This window comes from Coccomyxa subellipsoidea (assembly GCF_000258705.1).
Source record: "Coccomyxa subellipsoidea C-169, whole genome shotgun sequence".
In the NCBI taxonomy this organism is placed as follows: Eukaryota; Viridiplantae; Chlorophyta; class Trebouxiophyceae; family Coccomyxaceae; genus Coccomyxa; species Coccomyxa subellipsoidea.
The window spans coordinates 2,685,889-2,700,779 of record NW_005178039.1 but is presented as its reverse complement, the minus strand read 5'-3'; the positions used below and the strand labels follow the sequence as shown (position 1 = coordinate 2,700,779).

Here is a 14,891-nt window from a genome sequence, read left to right as displayed (position 1 = left end):
GACAGCTGGAAACATCAGTTTGACAGATTGCACCGCTTCCAGGTAAAGATGCCATTGTGCCACTTGGGATTTCCCTAAAAAGAGTGCAAGTCAAGTTCCTGTCCCACATGACAAGATAACTGCTGAAGTACACGCGCAGCTGCCGATGAAGCTCAACGGCAAGCTCTGAGCTACCCAATCCAGAGAGGGTTTAGACACTACTTTGAACAGCACTGTTTGGAAATATGGTGCATGCTGATAGAAGGAACGGCGAGCTGACACGATACTCATTGAAAAGCCAGCAGCAGAGAAAACAAGCATTTTTGCACAGTGGATGGGCTCTGGAGCCCAAGATGGTTTGACAGACAGCCCCTGCATACGGCTGATGAAGTGCTGACTATGTACAAAATTTGCATCGCTCTCCTGACTGCTCAGTACTCGTAGGCACGCTTCTCCATGCCGGTTGGAGGAGCGCAGTCCACCTTCTTTGCTCCCACCTCCTTCCAGTTTGTGGACAGAACTGTTCCACCAGACTCCTGCAGCAGGCAGAATGTCACTGTGAGGACAGGGCCATGCATTTGCATGCATTTTGGCACCGATTGCCTGGTCACACAGATACACTAGGCCACACATGCCCTTTCTTCCCACCTGGAAGGACTTGTTCATAGCGCGGCGGGTCTCCTCATCAGCACCGGAGTAGATGTCCTTGAAGAGCTTCTGCAGCGCCTGCTCCCCCTCCAGCTTCTCATCCTTCTCCTCCAGCTTGACCTCATGCTCCAGCTTGTCCCAGTTCATCTTGCGGCCCCTGATCATGCAGTACCCTTCAATCCCTGCATGAAGAACATGCGGCCTGCTGACAATCAATCAAATGTTGTGCAGGCAGATGGAGTGGGAGGCTCACTTGGTGAAGGAGGAGGGGTAGGACGGTGGCTGCTGGTTAGCGGGGTCTGAGAAGTTTGCGGCAATCTTTTTGTCGCACTTCTCCAGGGTGGGCCAGGACAGGACAGATGCCTTCTTCAGCCGGATCTCCACCTTGGTTTTCAGCAGCTCAAACTTGGACTCAACAGGCACCACCTGAATACATGCCCATGAATCAGTCATGCATAAGTGCGCATCTCATGCGCCTGCCAAACGAAATGATCGGCCATAGAAAAAGAGCACTGATTGGGAATTTGGTAGAAAAGGCATGGAACAAGGGGAACACGGACTCACCGCATCATATAGGTCCACGTTCAGCTCATACTCCTGCTCTCCTTCAGGGGACTTTACGATGACATGCAGCTTCCTTTCCTCTATGTCTATCTTGACGCGATCAGGAGTGAGGTTCTTGGCCAGCACGGCCACTTCCACAATGTTCTGTGTCTGGAAGAACTGGTAACGGTATTTGCCTTCCTGTGTGACAGCTGCCTTTGCAATCGGTTTGCTCTGATCCTCCTGCAGACCACAGGGCGGCACATGTCAGAATCCAGTCAATCGCTGGTGAGGGATTGGGCTGATTAGAGAAGAAGCTTGCAAGATACCTGCTGGACGCCATTGCTTTTGGACTCAGCAGATGTGGACGCCGGTGCCGATGTCCCGTTAGGCACTGAAGAATGGGAAGGCAGATCTATTGCATTTTGTTCCATGCTGGGGCCATTTGCAAAGTGATCTGCCTCCTCTGCACAACAAAATTGAGAGAAGATAGAACGGAGTCAGGTCTTGATTGATGTCAAATAGCATTATATACACTGCAAAACCTCCATGTTGAGTAGTCCCAGGGCGTATGGCGATTGTGGTAAGAGACAAACCTTCCAACTCGGCATTGCACTTCCTGATCCAGGTTTCAATCTCCTTCTTCTTCTGTATGGAGTTTGCTGTCTCGAAGGCCTCCTTAGCGCTCTCATACTCTTCAAGGTTGAACAACGCCACACTGCCACCAGGAGACATGTCAATTCCTCTACAATTTAATCGCCTGAATCCCAAATCACTGCATATTAGCCATAGCGTACCCCTTCCGCAGATGAGCCTTTCCCAGCTTGGGTGAGAGCTCAGCAGCCTTGCTTGCATCCTGCACGGCCTCTAGAAACCTCTCCTCCTTTATGTAGGACTGTGCACGACTCGCATACAGATCTGCATCGTTGGGGGACAGAGAGATGGCCTGTACGCACACACGGGTTCTGAAGATGAGAACATGAGTTCTTGAAACACTTCATCTATGGCTCATGATCACTATGGTGCCTCAGATTGCCGAGCAGTTTCAGATTCACGAAGCGTGGTCCCTTCCTGATAACATCTAAGAGTCTCTGCTAGTAATGATGTGCTTGGCAAAGGTCCCTGACATCACAGCGATCCCCATCGCCTGATCGCCACGATTGTCACAAAACGCGATGTGTCCCATTAGTAAGGTACCTTGGTATACAGCTCTATTGCTGTTTCGTACTCCTCGTCCACATGTGCCGCATTCGCTTGCTGAAGTAGACTCTCCGCCATGTTCTTGACACGGGTGATCCACTGATGAAGCGCACAACACACCGCTCGGGGGCGAAACAGATTGATCTGCCTCAAAATCTGGAACGACTTTATATTTGCTCAGTTGCCTGTGGTGCTCATGTTTTAGATTTGCTTAGAAACTTCTCGACGAGGGAAAAGCGGGTGTCGAAGGGAACGCCGTCTGTCCGGGTGTGCTTTCTGCTCAGCGGAACCCGTTGAACGGTTACATCGAAGAAGTCTGCAGAGCAGCCTCCGACTGGATACAAAATTTGAACGTATATATCAGACTAATTTTTCTATGCTCGTGAGTGTTCGCGTTTGCCCTTGGCGTGCTGAGATCACCAGCGAGCAAGGCAGCTCAATTGTCTTCAGATGCCCTTAGACTCAGTCGAGTGAGAAAAGCCAGGTCTACTGTGATGACAACAGAGTCCTTCGAATATCGTTGGATAAGATATTACGAGGATCATGGGACAGCTACATACTTTGCTGGAATCAGGACAGTATCCCACCAAGACAAGTCGATGGATTGAGTTGTGCAAGCCTCTGTTTAAAAAGATACCAATAAGAGAGAAATGAATAATACAATTGTTTCCGATGGGAGAGAACCTAATCTATCTGGCATCCGACTGGTAAGTGCAGGACAAACTTCTGCCTGACAAGCCTTTCTGCGCAAGCTCACATTCTGCAACTGCAGCTGCGATGAATGTACTGCAGGTACTAGAAGCTATCTTTGTCCCATTGCTAGAAAGGGATCTGAAAAACGATACGGCCAGGAGTTCTGGACATGAGGCCACCCATTCCACCCCAGTGCTGAGCAGTCTGCGAAGGCTGACCGGCATTGTCAGACACGCAGTGGAACAATTCTCGGGTAATCAAAGCCCTTCCACAAGCCACGATGAAAAATGTCACTATGCCATGCAAGTTGAATGGGTGGAGGTCTTAAGCATTGTCATTTCAGCAGGTGACAAGCGCCTTGTCATTCCGGACCTCCCATCACTTGATGCCAGTGAGTTGGCAGAAGACAAGCAGCTCATCAGCAGACTGGAGATTTGCATGTCTGAGTGGACATCCGTCATGCAGTCGTTGTTGCAACAAGAAGCCCAGAGGCACATCCAGGGCAAAGGTAAGTCCTCGAGCCCACTAGAGCACGCAACATCTCTGATGTCTGCGATCCGCCTGACAGTAAGACATGCAGCAGATAGTCAGTCTTGGGCTGCATCCACCTGTACCAAAAGGACAGCTCCTCACCTCCTTGTCAGATACTTTGTTTTCTCACAGGTCCACTGGCAGAAATGGACTTCTGGCAGGCACGGCACGAGGTGTTGGGAGGGTTGTATGAACCCCTGGACATGCCGCATGCCAGGAAGATTGTGCTGATGCTGAAATCAAAGTCCACCGATAGAAACCTGCTGGGATTATTTCAGACTCAGTACACTGAACTCATCAAGGTGTGTGACACCCCAACTCCTTGCATCCAAATTGAGGCACCATGAATATTGCTGGCATCATAAGCTCCTGTATAGAAATCTTTTCTTCTTCACAATCGGTGCAGAGAGCAGCTTTTGTTTGAGCGCAGGTGACGGAGGAAGCACGCGACAACTACAAGTTTATGAGAACAGTGGAGCGTCATTTTCGGGCGATTGCAACTGGGGCAATCCATGAGATAGCTGGCGTATTGACACCCATGTTCAACGCGCTGCGCCTTGTGTGGGCTATCTCCACCTACTACTCTGATGATACCCACATGGGCAGCCTCATGCAGCGCATTGCCCATGACATTGCTGAAAGGGTGGAAAGCAGCATAAGCATGCAGGTGCGGAAAAGAAACAAATGGCCTAGCTCAATATGCGACTCAACATCAGCCTGTTTACATGATGTGCTCCATGCCATGCATTTTCCGTGGCAATTGTGTGAGCAGCGCACGCAATCCCTCACTACTGGGCTCAAGATTTTACAGATGCATGTGTGCTACTGCGCATAGGGTCTTTTCCGGTTGCCGCATGATAGAGCTGTTGCGCAGCTGTCTACGGCCAAAAGACTCCTGGAGCACTGGTTCTCTGCATACATGGAGGTGAGCATGCGCACCTGCCATGCAGCATCAGTGACTGGCATGCATGCAGGTCATCAAGAACATGAGAGAGCCATTGATGACAACAATGGGTTTTCTTTGGTGCAGACTAGGGAGAAGATTGAGGGGTCGGGAAGGGAGTCAAGATGGGAGTTCAGCAAGACAGCCCTGTTTGAGCACACCTCTCACATGGCGCAGATGTGCTCCGCGCTGCTGAGCATGCTGACAACTGCACACGCCCTGAATGAATTTCTGGGGCCACAGCTTGAAGCAGTCACGGGAGGCTCTCAGGTGACTACAACATCCCAAAAGACCCTTTTTACCTGCAGAAGACTGCTGCAGCAGGGGCCAGACACCCCTATGCGTGCTGAATTTGCTGTGCATGGCTTGATCCACCATGCAATGTGGCTCATCATGCCTTATGACAACACATGCAGGGCATCAAGCAGCTGCGATCTGGAGTGGAAAGCATGGTGAGGCTGGTGGAGTCAGCTGGCTCAAACATCTTCCACAAGGCCAACCAGGAGCGCTGGAAAGATGTCTGCGAGGAGTTTGCCGCCACAAATGCAGCAATTGTGTCTGCAGCAGAAGATCTGATTGATGCCAGCTTCAGGTGCTAAAGTTCATCATCTGACTGCATCACCGCACCTCTGCAATTGTTGATGACCTTTCGAGGTCTGGTGGAAACCAATGCTGTGTGTGCTGCAGCAAGCTCAGGAGTGCAGAAGCGGCACTGGACTTTATGGGCAGGTTGAAGCAGCTGGGATCTGGCGGGGCTCTGCAGCAGAAGATGCTGTCCAAATCGACTGACATAGTCCTGCAAGTAGGCAAGGAGATTGACAACATGGCAACAACCTTCCACGAGAACAAGGTAAGCCAAGATGACACAATATGAGATGAGCCTCCTGCTGCATGTGCTCATTGCACTGGTGCCCATTGCGCAATTGAATAGAGTGACAGACATGGCAGTATGTCTGTGAAGGCCTATCCCCTTCTGGCATGGAATGAGCCACCAGTGGCCGGCAACATCCGATGGAGCCGCTCTCTGTTTGCGCGCTGCAAGCGCACATGGAGTCGCCTGAAAATTGAGGAGCCTGAAGCGTTGCTGGGGCCTGCTGGACTTGAGGCGAGATCTACAGCCGTCACACTACACAAATACGTGCATCTTGCTTGCAACGAACATACGATGCCAGATCGCATGACCACAGGATGTCTCTTTTTCATCAGTTCTGTCCTGCCTTTCTTTTCCAGCCTGTCCTACCTTGCTCATCTTGCTGATGGACCCGCTTATAAGTTGACTGGCTGTTCCGGTTGATGGTGCAGGTTGAGGCAAAATATCTAGCGCTGGCAAGGGTTATGATGGAGTTTGAGAAGCATGCATCACAAGGGTGGCTCGAGAGCGCAGATGAAGCATCCAGGGCGCACATGAAGATGCCTGTGCTCAGAGAAGACACCACCAGGAACAAGTATGTCCTCGCCGATATTTCTGATCTGATAGAGATTCCTTTTCTTGGCATTATTACTGTCATGCATGCATGCACATGCACCTTGCTCATTCTGGTGTGTTTGCGGTGCAGGATTGAGGTGAATATAAGCGATGAGATGGCCCTGCTCATGAGGGAAGCAAGGGCGCTAAATCGGCTGGGGTTCGCAATCCCAGAGGCGGCTCTGCATGCTGTTCTGCATGCTGACCACTTGCTCACCATCCAGGAATCCCTGGCCTCCATGCTCGCAGACTACAACAAGGCATGCTGAAATATCCCAGATCTCCCTGTCAGGCTTTCGAGTGAATTCACTGTTTCAGGGAAACACTTACTGGAATAAATCTTAGATCTTGTGTATTGACCCCAATGTGTAGGTGGTGGACGATATGACTGAGATTGAGAAGGTGCTCTTGGTCTCTCAGCTTGAGAGCCTTCACAAGGTCATAGAGCCAGGCATCCTCGTCCTGAACTGGCACTCCCTCAGCATCCCAGCATTTGTGGTCTCCGTCAGAAAGGTGAGCAGAGAAGCGCACAAGTCCTAGATAAGGGTACCTCCCGTGCCCATGTCGGAACTGCATCTTGAAGGAGGTCATTACTACTGTAATCTTTGTGCAGGCATTGGCAGACTTCAAAGCAACATGGAGCACTGTGAGGAAGAATGGTGTGGCGCTTGAGCGGGAAGTGGCAGCCATCGCCCACACTATTGTCTTCAAGGAGCCAGGTTTGAGCGTTGATGCTGAAGTCCCAGATCTACAGGACTTTGTGGAGAGCATGGAAGCACGCCATGACCAGGTAAACACAAGCCGGATTTTTAGGAGCCCTGAGGTGTTGTGGAAAGGCAACACACAAGTGCATGCACATGCACATGCTCATGTATAAAAACATTTTGCACAGGTGATTGGGAAGCTTGTGGAGGGTTATCAGAGCATGACACCCATGCTGAGGAAGGTGGAGGAGGCGATCTGTGGCACAAATGGAGGCCGATGCCCCAAATTGGCAGCCTACTATGCTCATTGGGAGCGCGCCATTTTCCATGCACTCAATGCTCTGGTCCTTCGGGGCATGAGAAGCATGACTGCAATGCTGTCAGATTCTACTGATGAGCTGCAACGCGGGTCTCCACTGTTCAAGGTATATCAACACACCTTATCAGTATTGGACATGTTGCTTGAGCTCCTCTTATTAACAATCCTTGAAGAGAGCTTGGCCGCCCAAAACAGGCATACTCATGCAAGTACTGAGCAAGCTGGGTCCTGCATTGTAAGTATGTAGGACTGCTGCCGCAGGTGGTGCTGCGTTTGAGCTACCCGGACATCATCATGCAGCCCACGCCAGCAGACATAAAGAAAGCCCTGGCCCGGCTTGCGCTGCGTGTCATGGAGAGCACCAAGCCTTTTGTGCGTTGGATGGATGGCACCTGCCTGGAAGCCCAACCCATTCAAGGTCACAGCCACCCACATCACACTTCATTCCATTAATATCACCCTCAGGGGTCCCTGCTTTTTGTGATACCAGGAGCTTGTATTGCAGAGTGTTGGCCGGTCGGAGGCGCAGTGAAGAGCCTTGGGGTGTGAGTTGGAGCAGGTGGTGTCGAGGACGAGGAGCCCTTTGTGCACAGCTTTCACATAGTCGTTTGCCAGAACCCAGAGCTTCGCAAGAGCCTGGCGGGTTTGACACAGGCAGCTCGGGGTGTGCTGGTGAGCCTGCACCAGTACTGCGAGGGCTGGAAGCGCCACCAGAGCCTCTGGAAGAGCGACAAGGCTGCTGCCTTGGACAAATTCCAGGTGCTGCATCCCTCAATCCTCACTCACCTTTGGCATGCTGGCGGACAAGAATACCTCTTGAAGTGGGTGGCATTTTTCAGGGGGGTCCAAATACCACAATTGTACATTCTTGTTCTCGCTAAGAGGATGCAACATGACAAAAGATTGATTGCCGATGCTCAGGCGAAGCTGCCAGGGTGTGAGGTGTGGGAGCAGCGCATGGCGCACTATGCCAAGATTGCTGAGGAGCTGGGCACGCTTCAGCCCAGTGTGGCTCTGGGCTATGTGCGTGTCAGTGTCGGCACGCTCGCATCTGCCATAAGGGAGGAGGCGCTGGGATGGCTGAGAGCGCTCTGTGAGCGCATGCGCGCCACAGACATGGCTAACTTGGAGGTGGGGCAATGCATAATTGGCTGGCAAAAGGTTGAAAAAAGATTCTTAGCGTCTGAATCCAAAGCTCAGGATCAGCTTTTGAGAGTGGAAAGGACATCACACGATGAGACACACTGACACTGATGTGCTGCTGTGCTGTGCCAGGGCATGTTGTCCAAGGTTGCTTCGTTAAGACAGGGCCTACAGACAGGGGCAGAGGCCTCTGACAATAATGACAGCATTGATGGTGGAGCTGCAAGCCATGACACATTGAGTACCATTCTGTCCAGTGGGATGGACTGGGATTTGAAGTGCTACAACATTGAAGAGCGTTCCAGGTGCGCGCACATGCCCCAGTGTTGTTGCAGCCATTGGCCAGCGTGCAAACTCTGAGCATCTTACTCTTGCCTGAATTTGTTGCAGCAAAGAAATGCTCCTTTCGTAAATTTCTTTACTGCTTGCGCCAGGACTCGAATTCCGTATGCAGCACTCATCGGTGCATCCATGGATGATGTCAATGGCGAGTATTTGGAGGCATGCAAGATGCGTACTCTATGGCAGTCCCTGGAGGCTGATGCAAGGGGCCTCAGAGCTAGCATGCTCCAACAGCAGTCACCAGAGGAACCCAGCCCAGGCAGAACACAAGAGGCAAATCCTGAGGATGATGGAATCGAGGTCACATCAAAGTCATCTGAGCTTATAGATACTGGCAATGAATGAGCCTTATAGGCCTGCAGAAGGATTCCCGGCATTGAGGACTAGTCATTGCACAAATATCGTCTACTAGATCACCAACCCCGTCCATGCATTTAGGTGCAGGACGCTGTGAAGGTCAGCACCTGACATAGGATTGCAGATCTGAACGAGTAACAACTACCAACAGAAAAAAAACACTGTTGGCCGACCCATGCATCGAGTGGTCCCACATGAGAGTGACCAAGTACACATGCACAATGGTCGTTGTAAGATGGATCAGAAGACAAAACAAAGCAGACAAGCCTGTGAGGCAAAACAAGGATCTAGTACACAGCTATCAGTACCTCATTTGATCTGCAAAGTCCGGCTTACTTGGTGGAAGGCCAGAATGGCACGGTGAACCAGCTCATAGCAGTGAGGCTTTCTGGGCTGTGATATGGCAACCAAGAGGCCTAATGAACGCCATTCACTGGTCCCACATCCACCACTGTCTCCTTCTTTTCACCTTTATCCTGCAGTTCACCACACAGTATCAATCACACTTGCAATACAGTCTATCCCAGACTTCTCCTCAGGTCATATTAGCAAAGAGCATCATGCAGAAAGAAAAGAGTAGGATTGTTCTCACCATGTGGACGATGTCTGGTGCCTGCAGCGGAGGCGGCTGTGTCAGAATATCAAACGCTTCCGACTGACATGCCGACATTGACTCAATGGTTGTCCTGAGTGTCTGGCAGAAGCTCCGGAGGGGCAGCACATCAAAAGGTTGCTCGATCTGACAGAGGACACATCAAGCATCAGCCTTGTACATTCAGAATCCATATTGTGCTACACATCAATGGGAAGACATGAGGACATAAACTTATTCACGGTAAAAAGAGCCCACCTGAACGCCAATGTTCTCCACGCCAAAAAGCAGAAAAGTAATCACAGCAGAAACAAGTGGCGTGAACCATTGGTACCGAAAGTACAGGGCGATCGGAAGGAATGAAGCCCATGTCATCAAGAACCTGCACAGAGGATCTCTTGTTTGCAAGGGACGACAGCCTTCCACGTTAGACAGGGATGTCATTTTTGGAGCATTTCTTGACCAAGCAGAAGACCAACGCCTCATCTGCCCTGCCATGCATGGGCAAACCTGGGCAAAATTCAGACAGATGAATGAGTGTCAAACTGGAATACCTAGAAGTGTGGCGGGTGTATGCCACAGGAATGGGCTGCCCAAACAACCGCTCACAAGCTGCAAGATTCATGTGATAGTTAGAGATCTCCTGGTCTATAGTGACCCTCTGGAAGTCTGGGACGTCCAGCAATTTCACAGCAGCTGATAAGACCTGCACAGAGCGTTGGCTGCAGCAACTTCAACCATGTTCTCTCACTTGCACGAGAAATTGCCAAACGACTGTGCTGTTACGCATTCCGATGTGAGCATAGGCGGTTCAGTGAGCAAGAAGCCATCTCAAATGGAGGGCAAAAGTGCAGGTGCTCAAGCCAGGAGAGAAGGCAGCACCTGAGTTGTTGCAACTGGAAAGTGTTGCTGTCTGTGAAGCCATTGCAGCTCATGTGGAAGCAGGACATCCTGCAGCATGGCAGCACCCCTGAGCCTGCGGTATTCCATTGCAACTTGGCACAAACATATGCTCTTCTCCCAAGGAACTCAGATTGCCGGGTTCTTGATGTGCTGATGGCACTTGTGAACGCACCTCCAGGTCCTTTGTCATGTTCCTGCTCCGCCGCAGGTGTGCCTTCAGAGCAAACACCATTGCAATTGTCCATCTCACAATCTTCTGCTTCAGATCTGCTTGCTCCAAAGGTCCCCATGTGAGCACCTGCAATGCGCACAGCATTCAGAGGCACAAACAATGGAGAATTATGATATCAAGTACCTGACTTGTGACCCAGAAGGCCACGAACGGGCTGCACAGCCAGTACAGCCAGTACATGCACTGCACCACCAGGCAGCAATTTAAGACAGCACACCTGGCGGATTAGGTTGCGGGTAATATTTAACAGTTGGCCCCACATCTTCCGGGCTTCCCACCACCTGACAGCATGCATGCATGACATTCAAAGTACCTTATATTCACATTTGTATGTATGGAACTGTCTGCAGTGCAGCAGTCGACCATAGAATGCAAGGCTGATGCTGCGCACCTGTCATAGCTGGTATTTGTACGGAAGACAAGCAGCAGCGAGAGAGCAAAGCCAGTGATGGTAAACGGCACAGTGAGGTCATCCCTCGTGATGTTTGGAGCGCCCAGCGGCTGTAGGAACGTGTGATACAGCCCAACACAAACGCCAATCAATCCCACGAAGACAACTGGGGGCCAGTACCAGGCAAACACCTGCAGACTGAGGACATCTGGCCAGTCATTTACATTGTGTTCTAATGCTTGAATGCCATCGAATATGGGTACTAAATTATAATTTCTCAATGAACATCAAAGATTCAATACGTCAGAAAATGCATCATGGATTAGCACCAGGCAAGGCCTTCGGGCATGTGTCGTCTCCATGACCTATGCCTCTGCCAATTTGAGGCATTATAAACCTGCAGTCCAGCATTTTACCTCAAGTATTACATAAAAGTACCGGTAAGAAAGAAATAGGGAGAGTACACAGTGGCTCCTGCAGTGTCTTACCCTGTCTTTGAAGAGGTCATGGGGATCCAGGAAGTCACAACATGCATAGTGCCTCCAGTGAATCTCTGAACGGGAATCCTGCCGTTCTGCTGGCATCTAATTGGCTGTACAGGATGTCACATCATCCTGAATCCATGTATGGAATACTTTCGTCCAGTTGGATTTCTTGGGTGGTTCGTCAGGTCTATCTGAATCTAACGAATGTATTTCAGTAGCATTATCAATTCCTTCGACTTTATGTCATTGATCCCAGGGCTCTTCTTGGAAGGACAGCAAAGATCCCAGCCATTGCTTCACATCCCTGACGACAGCTTCCATGAAGCTGGAAGCTGCAGTGCCAACGGGATGGAGGAGAAGCATTTTCCTGCTTTCCTTTTTGACTGCCTTCACAACTCTAGGTGGTAGCATTCAATAAGTGGACAGTCAAGAACGTCCTGAGCCAACCAGCGGGTGACCAGGCAAGTTTAACTGACCAGCTTCCAGCAGTGACCATAGTAACTACCGGTAGTCTGCCAGTGGCTATACGGCTATGCAAATGGCATGCGCAGCAACAGACAATCCCCTTGAAGGGATCTCATCAGTGACTAAGCTGGAGCATAGAGCAAGCTGATCTATCGTAAATACCAAGACTTAAATATTCCTCCTGCTTTGAATGAAGTTCAAGTGTCTGTGTTTGTCCACACGTACATCTGAGGACAAACAGAGATACATCTTTACACAATTAGTCTACACGTACAAGGACAATTTTCTCATAGAAACGTACTTCAAAAACCCTTTGCCCAAATTAATTGAATTAATCCTAGCTGCCATATCAGTTCTCTGCAGCTGCAGTTCTCTGCAGCTGCAGTGCAGAGTTGCACCCACATGCAGGGTATGATGCATTACTGTACAGGACTGCTGCAATCTGAGTATATCCCAAGCTATCACAACATCAAGGCCTATGACAATCCATGCTGGACATTATGTCCACAGGACGCTTCATACGTCACAGCTGACTTGGCCATCTTGATCTTCCATGTGGCTACAGATGACTGCCACCGAATCAGCATTGTTGGCACACAACACGTTCTCAGAAACTTTTGCTCTGGAACCAGATCAAGCGACAGACAAGAAAGCCGGCAATGGCCAGCCTTGAGACTAGCCACTGGCAATTTGCCAGTGCCGACAAGAATTCTATGCCACACATAAAGCACATTCTGGCAGTCAGCTGCCATAAGCATGCATTGCAGTTCAGGCGGGATTTCACGCGGGCTGGCTGGGGATGACTACAGCATCAATGAAGGCTGTGTTGGTGTCATGCTTTGCTGAGGTCATCCCTAGATCAGAAGTCCATGGCAGCCCCTTGGCATACTTGGCAGCTAGATTTGAATAAGAGTACACACTCTCCGCCTGCCAGCCCCTCTCACTGACGTAGGGCTTCACGTCCCTGGGAAACGCCGACTTGAATGTGTTGGCCAGGTCCTTCACCCAGGGCACAGGAAACTGCGTGGCGCTGTTCTGATACCACTCTGCCAGATTCTCTGATGTGAAGGCCTGCCACAGCGAACCCACCTCCAGTCACAATATGGCAGCCTTGAGCACTTTTATAACTGAGCAGAACATATTAATGCACAGCTGATTGCACAGCTGGAGAGGAGATATGTGTCACCATGATGAGGAAGCGGCTGCCCTTGGCTGACACAGAGCGAGCTTCCTTGAGCAGAGCTGTCACAGCATCCTCCGACAAGTACATGAAGAGCCCCTCGGCAATCCACACTGTCGGGACTTGTGGGTCAAATCCTACTGCCATGAGTTCTTTGGTCCACCCGTCTGTCCCCAGATCCACATCAAAGCTGCTGTGCGAGGCGGCCCGCAGAGGATACTTCACTCCTGCACTTTCAGTAACAGTGTGAAGCGCTGCAGCAATGCCTACCGAGAGAAATCCATGTTACAGTAGGCATGGGACACCGTCATGCTTGTCCCATGATTGCGATTCATACCTTTGCTAGTGTCAGCGGAGAAGCTTGCTTGCGCGGAAGTAAGCACCTTCTTCTTTGCCTCCACAACGTCCGCCCTGTCTATCTCAAACCACGAGGTACCTGCTCGGCATTTCAGGCATGTTCAAGGCCTGAAGCGCCACGTTTGAGGGGCGCGACGATGATATGCGGTGCTTTGCAATGCCTTAGGCAAGATCAGCTACCTTCTGGCAGGTCCAGACGCCATGCTCTGGAGTCCATGCCAGCTCCCAGAAGCACCACCTGTCTGGGTCCACCTTTCAAGGCTGCCAGTAGGTGATCATCATAGAAGAGCGTGCGCAGAGCCACACGGCCGACTAGGAACATCCTGTCGGATTTTGCTGCCGACTCTTGCATCTCCGCCGTTTGTTCGAAGTGCTGCATGATTGCAACAGTGCAATGATGTCGTACATCTAGACATTGTCAATCTCTTAAGCTTGAGTGCTGTTTTGAGGCGCCCTACAGTGGAAATGGCGCACCTTCATGGTGGTCTTTGCAGCCTCCATGCCTCTTCGACCTGCTAAAAGCTCAGCTAGGGGATCCGAGAACAGCGGCTCTTTTTCTTTGGCTTCAAAAGCGCGCATGCCTGCCACCAACCTGGAGCTGAATGAAACGACACCTGCAACCCCAAACTCAAGATACGGTTTCGGCCTGATCCAGCAGTCTGAATAAAAGTGCACTGACGAATGGCTGAAAGATAGAGAGCCAGCCAGCTGGACAAGAAACATCCGCAGATTGAACAGGGGCACAGTATTTACGAACGAGCTCGGCACACTGCTTTTCATGCAAAAAAAAGGAAATAGATTTTTAGAAGATAAAGGTCTTACTGTCGAGGTCATCATAGCCTTTGTCCCTGAAGAAGTGCTTTATTGCCCATGCCAGACCCGATGCTGCTGCAATCCCGATGCCAGTTACAGCAGCAAGCGTGGCGCGACCCATTACTCCTGATGTCTAGGATCGGACTCAGAAGAGAACAGGATAAGCAACACATTCAGGACATTGAGGAGATGGCGATGAAAATGAGCATGAGTCATTCAGCATTCGTACTAGGATAGAAGCTAGCGGGAGCTACGGTACAAGCCACTGCTGGAAAAGTGCTCCCAAGAATTGTTCCCTCTGCCCAATGAGGGCACGGCGTGAACAAACTTTCAGATTTCACTGAGCCTACATAAGGGCATACAAAACACAATATTTATGGCACGATGTAATGTTTCTCTCTCTCTATGACATGCAGCTCGCTTTTGCATGCTTGCGCAGGTGGGCTCAATAGCGATCAGGCGTGGCCATCTTGGTGATCTTGACGTCATGGTTGTTCAATGGAACTTTAAGTTCTAAACATCTACTCACGAGATCCTGTCTGCTGTTGCAAGCCTGTTATTACTGACATTCTCCAGCACCATCATTTATATCAATAGTACTTTATA

The 14,891-nt window shown here is 50.5% G+C and overlaps 3 protein-coding genes across 3 annotated transcripts; 1 reads left to right on the top strand and 2 right to left on the bottom strand.

The window, feature by feature from the left end:
* Positions 1 to 410: 410 nt before the first annotated feature.
* On the bottom strand, positions 411 to 2,448 carry COCSUDRAFT_35859 (SGS-domain-containing protein; the record flags this gene model as incomplete). The annotated part of the gene is made up of 8 exons (XM_005650026.1): positions 411 to 515; positions 628 to 784; positions 881 to 1,053; positions 1,192 to 1,371; positions 1,500 to 1,605; positions 1,706 to 1,888; positions 1,968 to 2,116; positions 2,368 to 2,448. 8 exons carry the CDS (start codon positions 2,446 to 2,448, stop codon positions 411 to 413), a joined length of 1,134 nt encoding a protein of 377 aa, XP_005650083.1.
* Positions 2,449 to 3,740: 1,292 nt separating this feature from the next.
* COCSUDRAFT_40751 (hypothetical protein) lies at positions 3,741 to 8,897 on the top strand (the record flags this gene model as incomplete). Its single annotated transcript, XM_005650025.1, has 15 exons — positions 3,741 to 3,896; positions 4,025 to 4,261; positions 4,625 to 4,807; positions 4,954 to 5,129; positions 5,267 to 5,387; positions 5,840 to 5,982; positions 6,094 to 6,100; positions 6,375 to 6,515; positions 6,616 to 6,792; positions 6,895 to 7,131; positions 7,287 to 7,443; positions 7,585 to 7,784; positions 7,947 to 8,156; positions 8,301 to 8,473; positions 8,873 to 8,897. 15 exons carry the CDS (start codon positions 3,741 to 3,743, stop codon positions 8,895 to 8,897), a joined length of 2,343 nt encoding a protein of 780 aa, XP_005650082.1.
* A 3,276-nt stretch (positions 8,898 to 12,173) lies between these two features.
* Positions 12,174 to 13,973, bottom strand: COCSUDRAFT_65289 (S-adenosyl-L-methionine-dependent methyltransferase; the record flags this gene model as incomplete). The annotated part of the gene is made up of 5 exons (XM_005650024.1): positions 12,174 to 13,006; positions 13,122 to 13,342; positions 13,453 to 13,551; positions 13,653 to 13,845; positions 13,947 to 13,973. The coding sequence occupies 5 exons, from the start codon at positions 13,971 to 13,973 to the stop codon at positions 12,716 to 12,718; spliced, it is 831 nt and encodes a 276-aa protein (XP_005650081.1). The 3' UTR covers positions 12,174 to 12,715.
* Between the last annotated feature and the right edge of the window lie 918 nt (positions 13,974 to 14,891).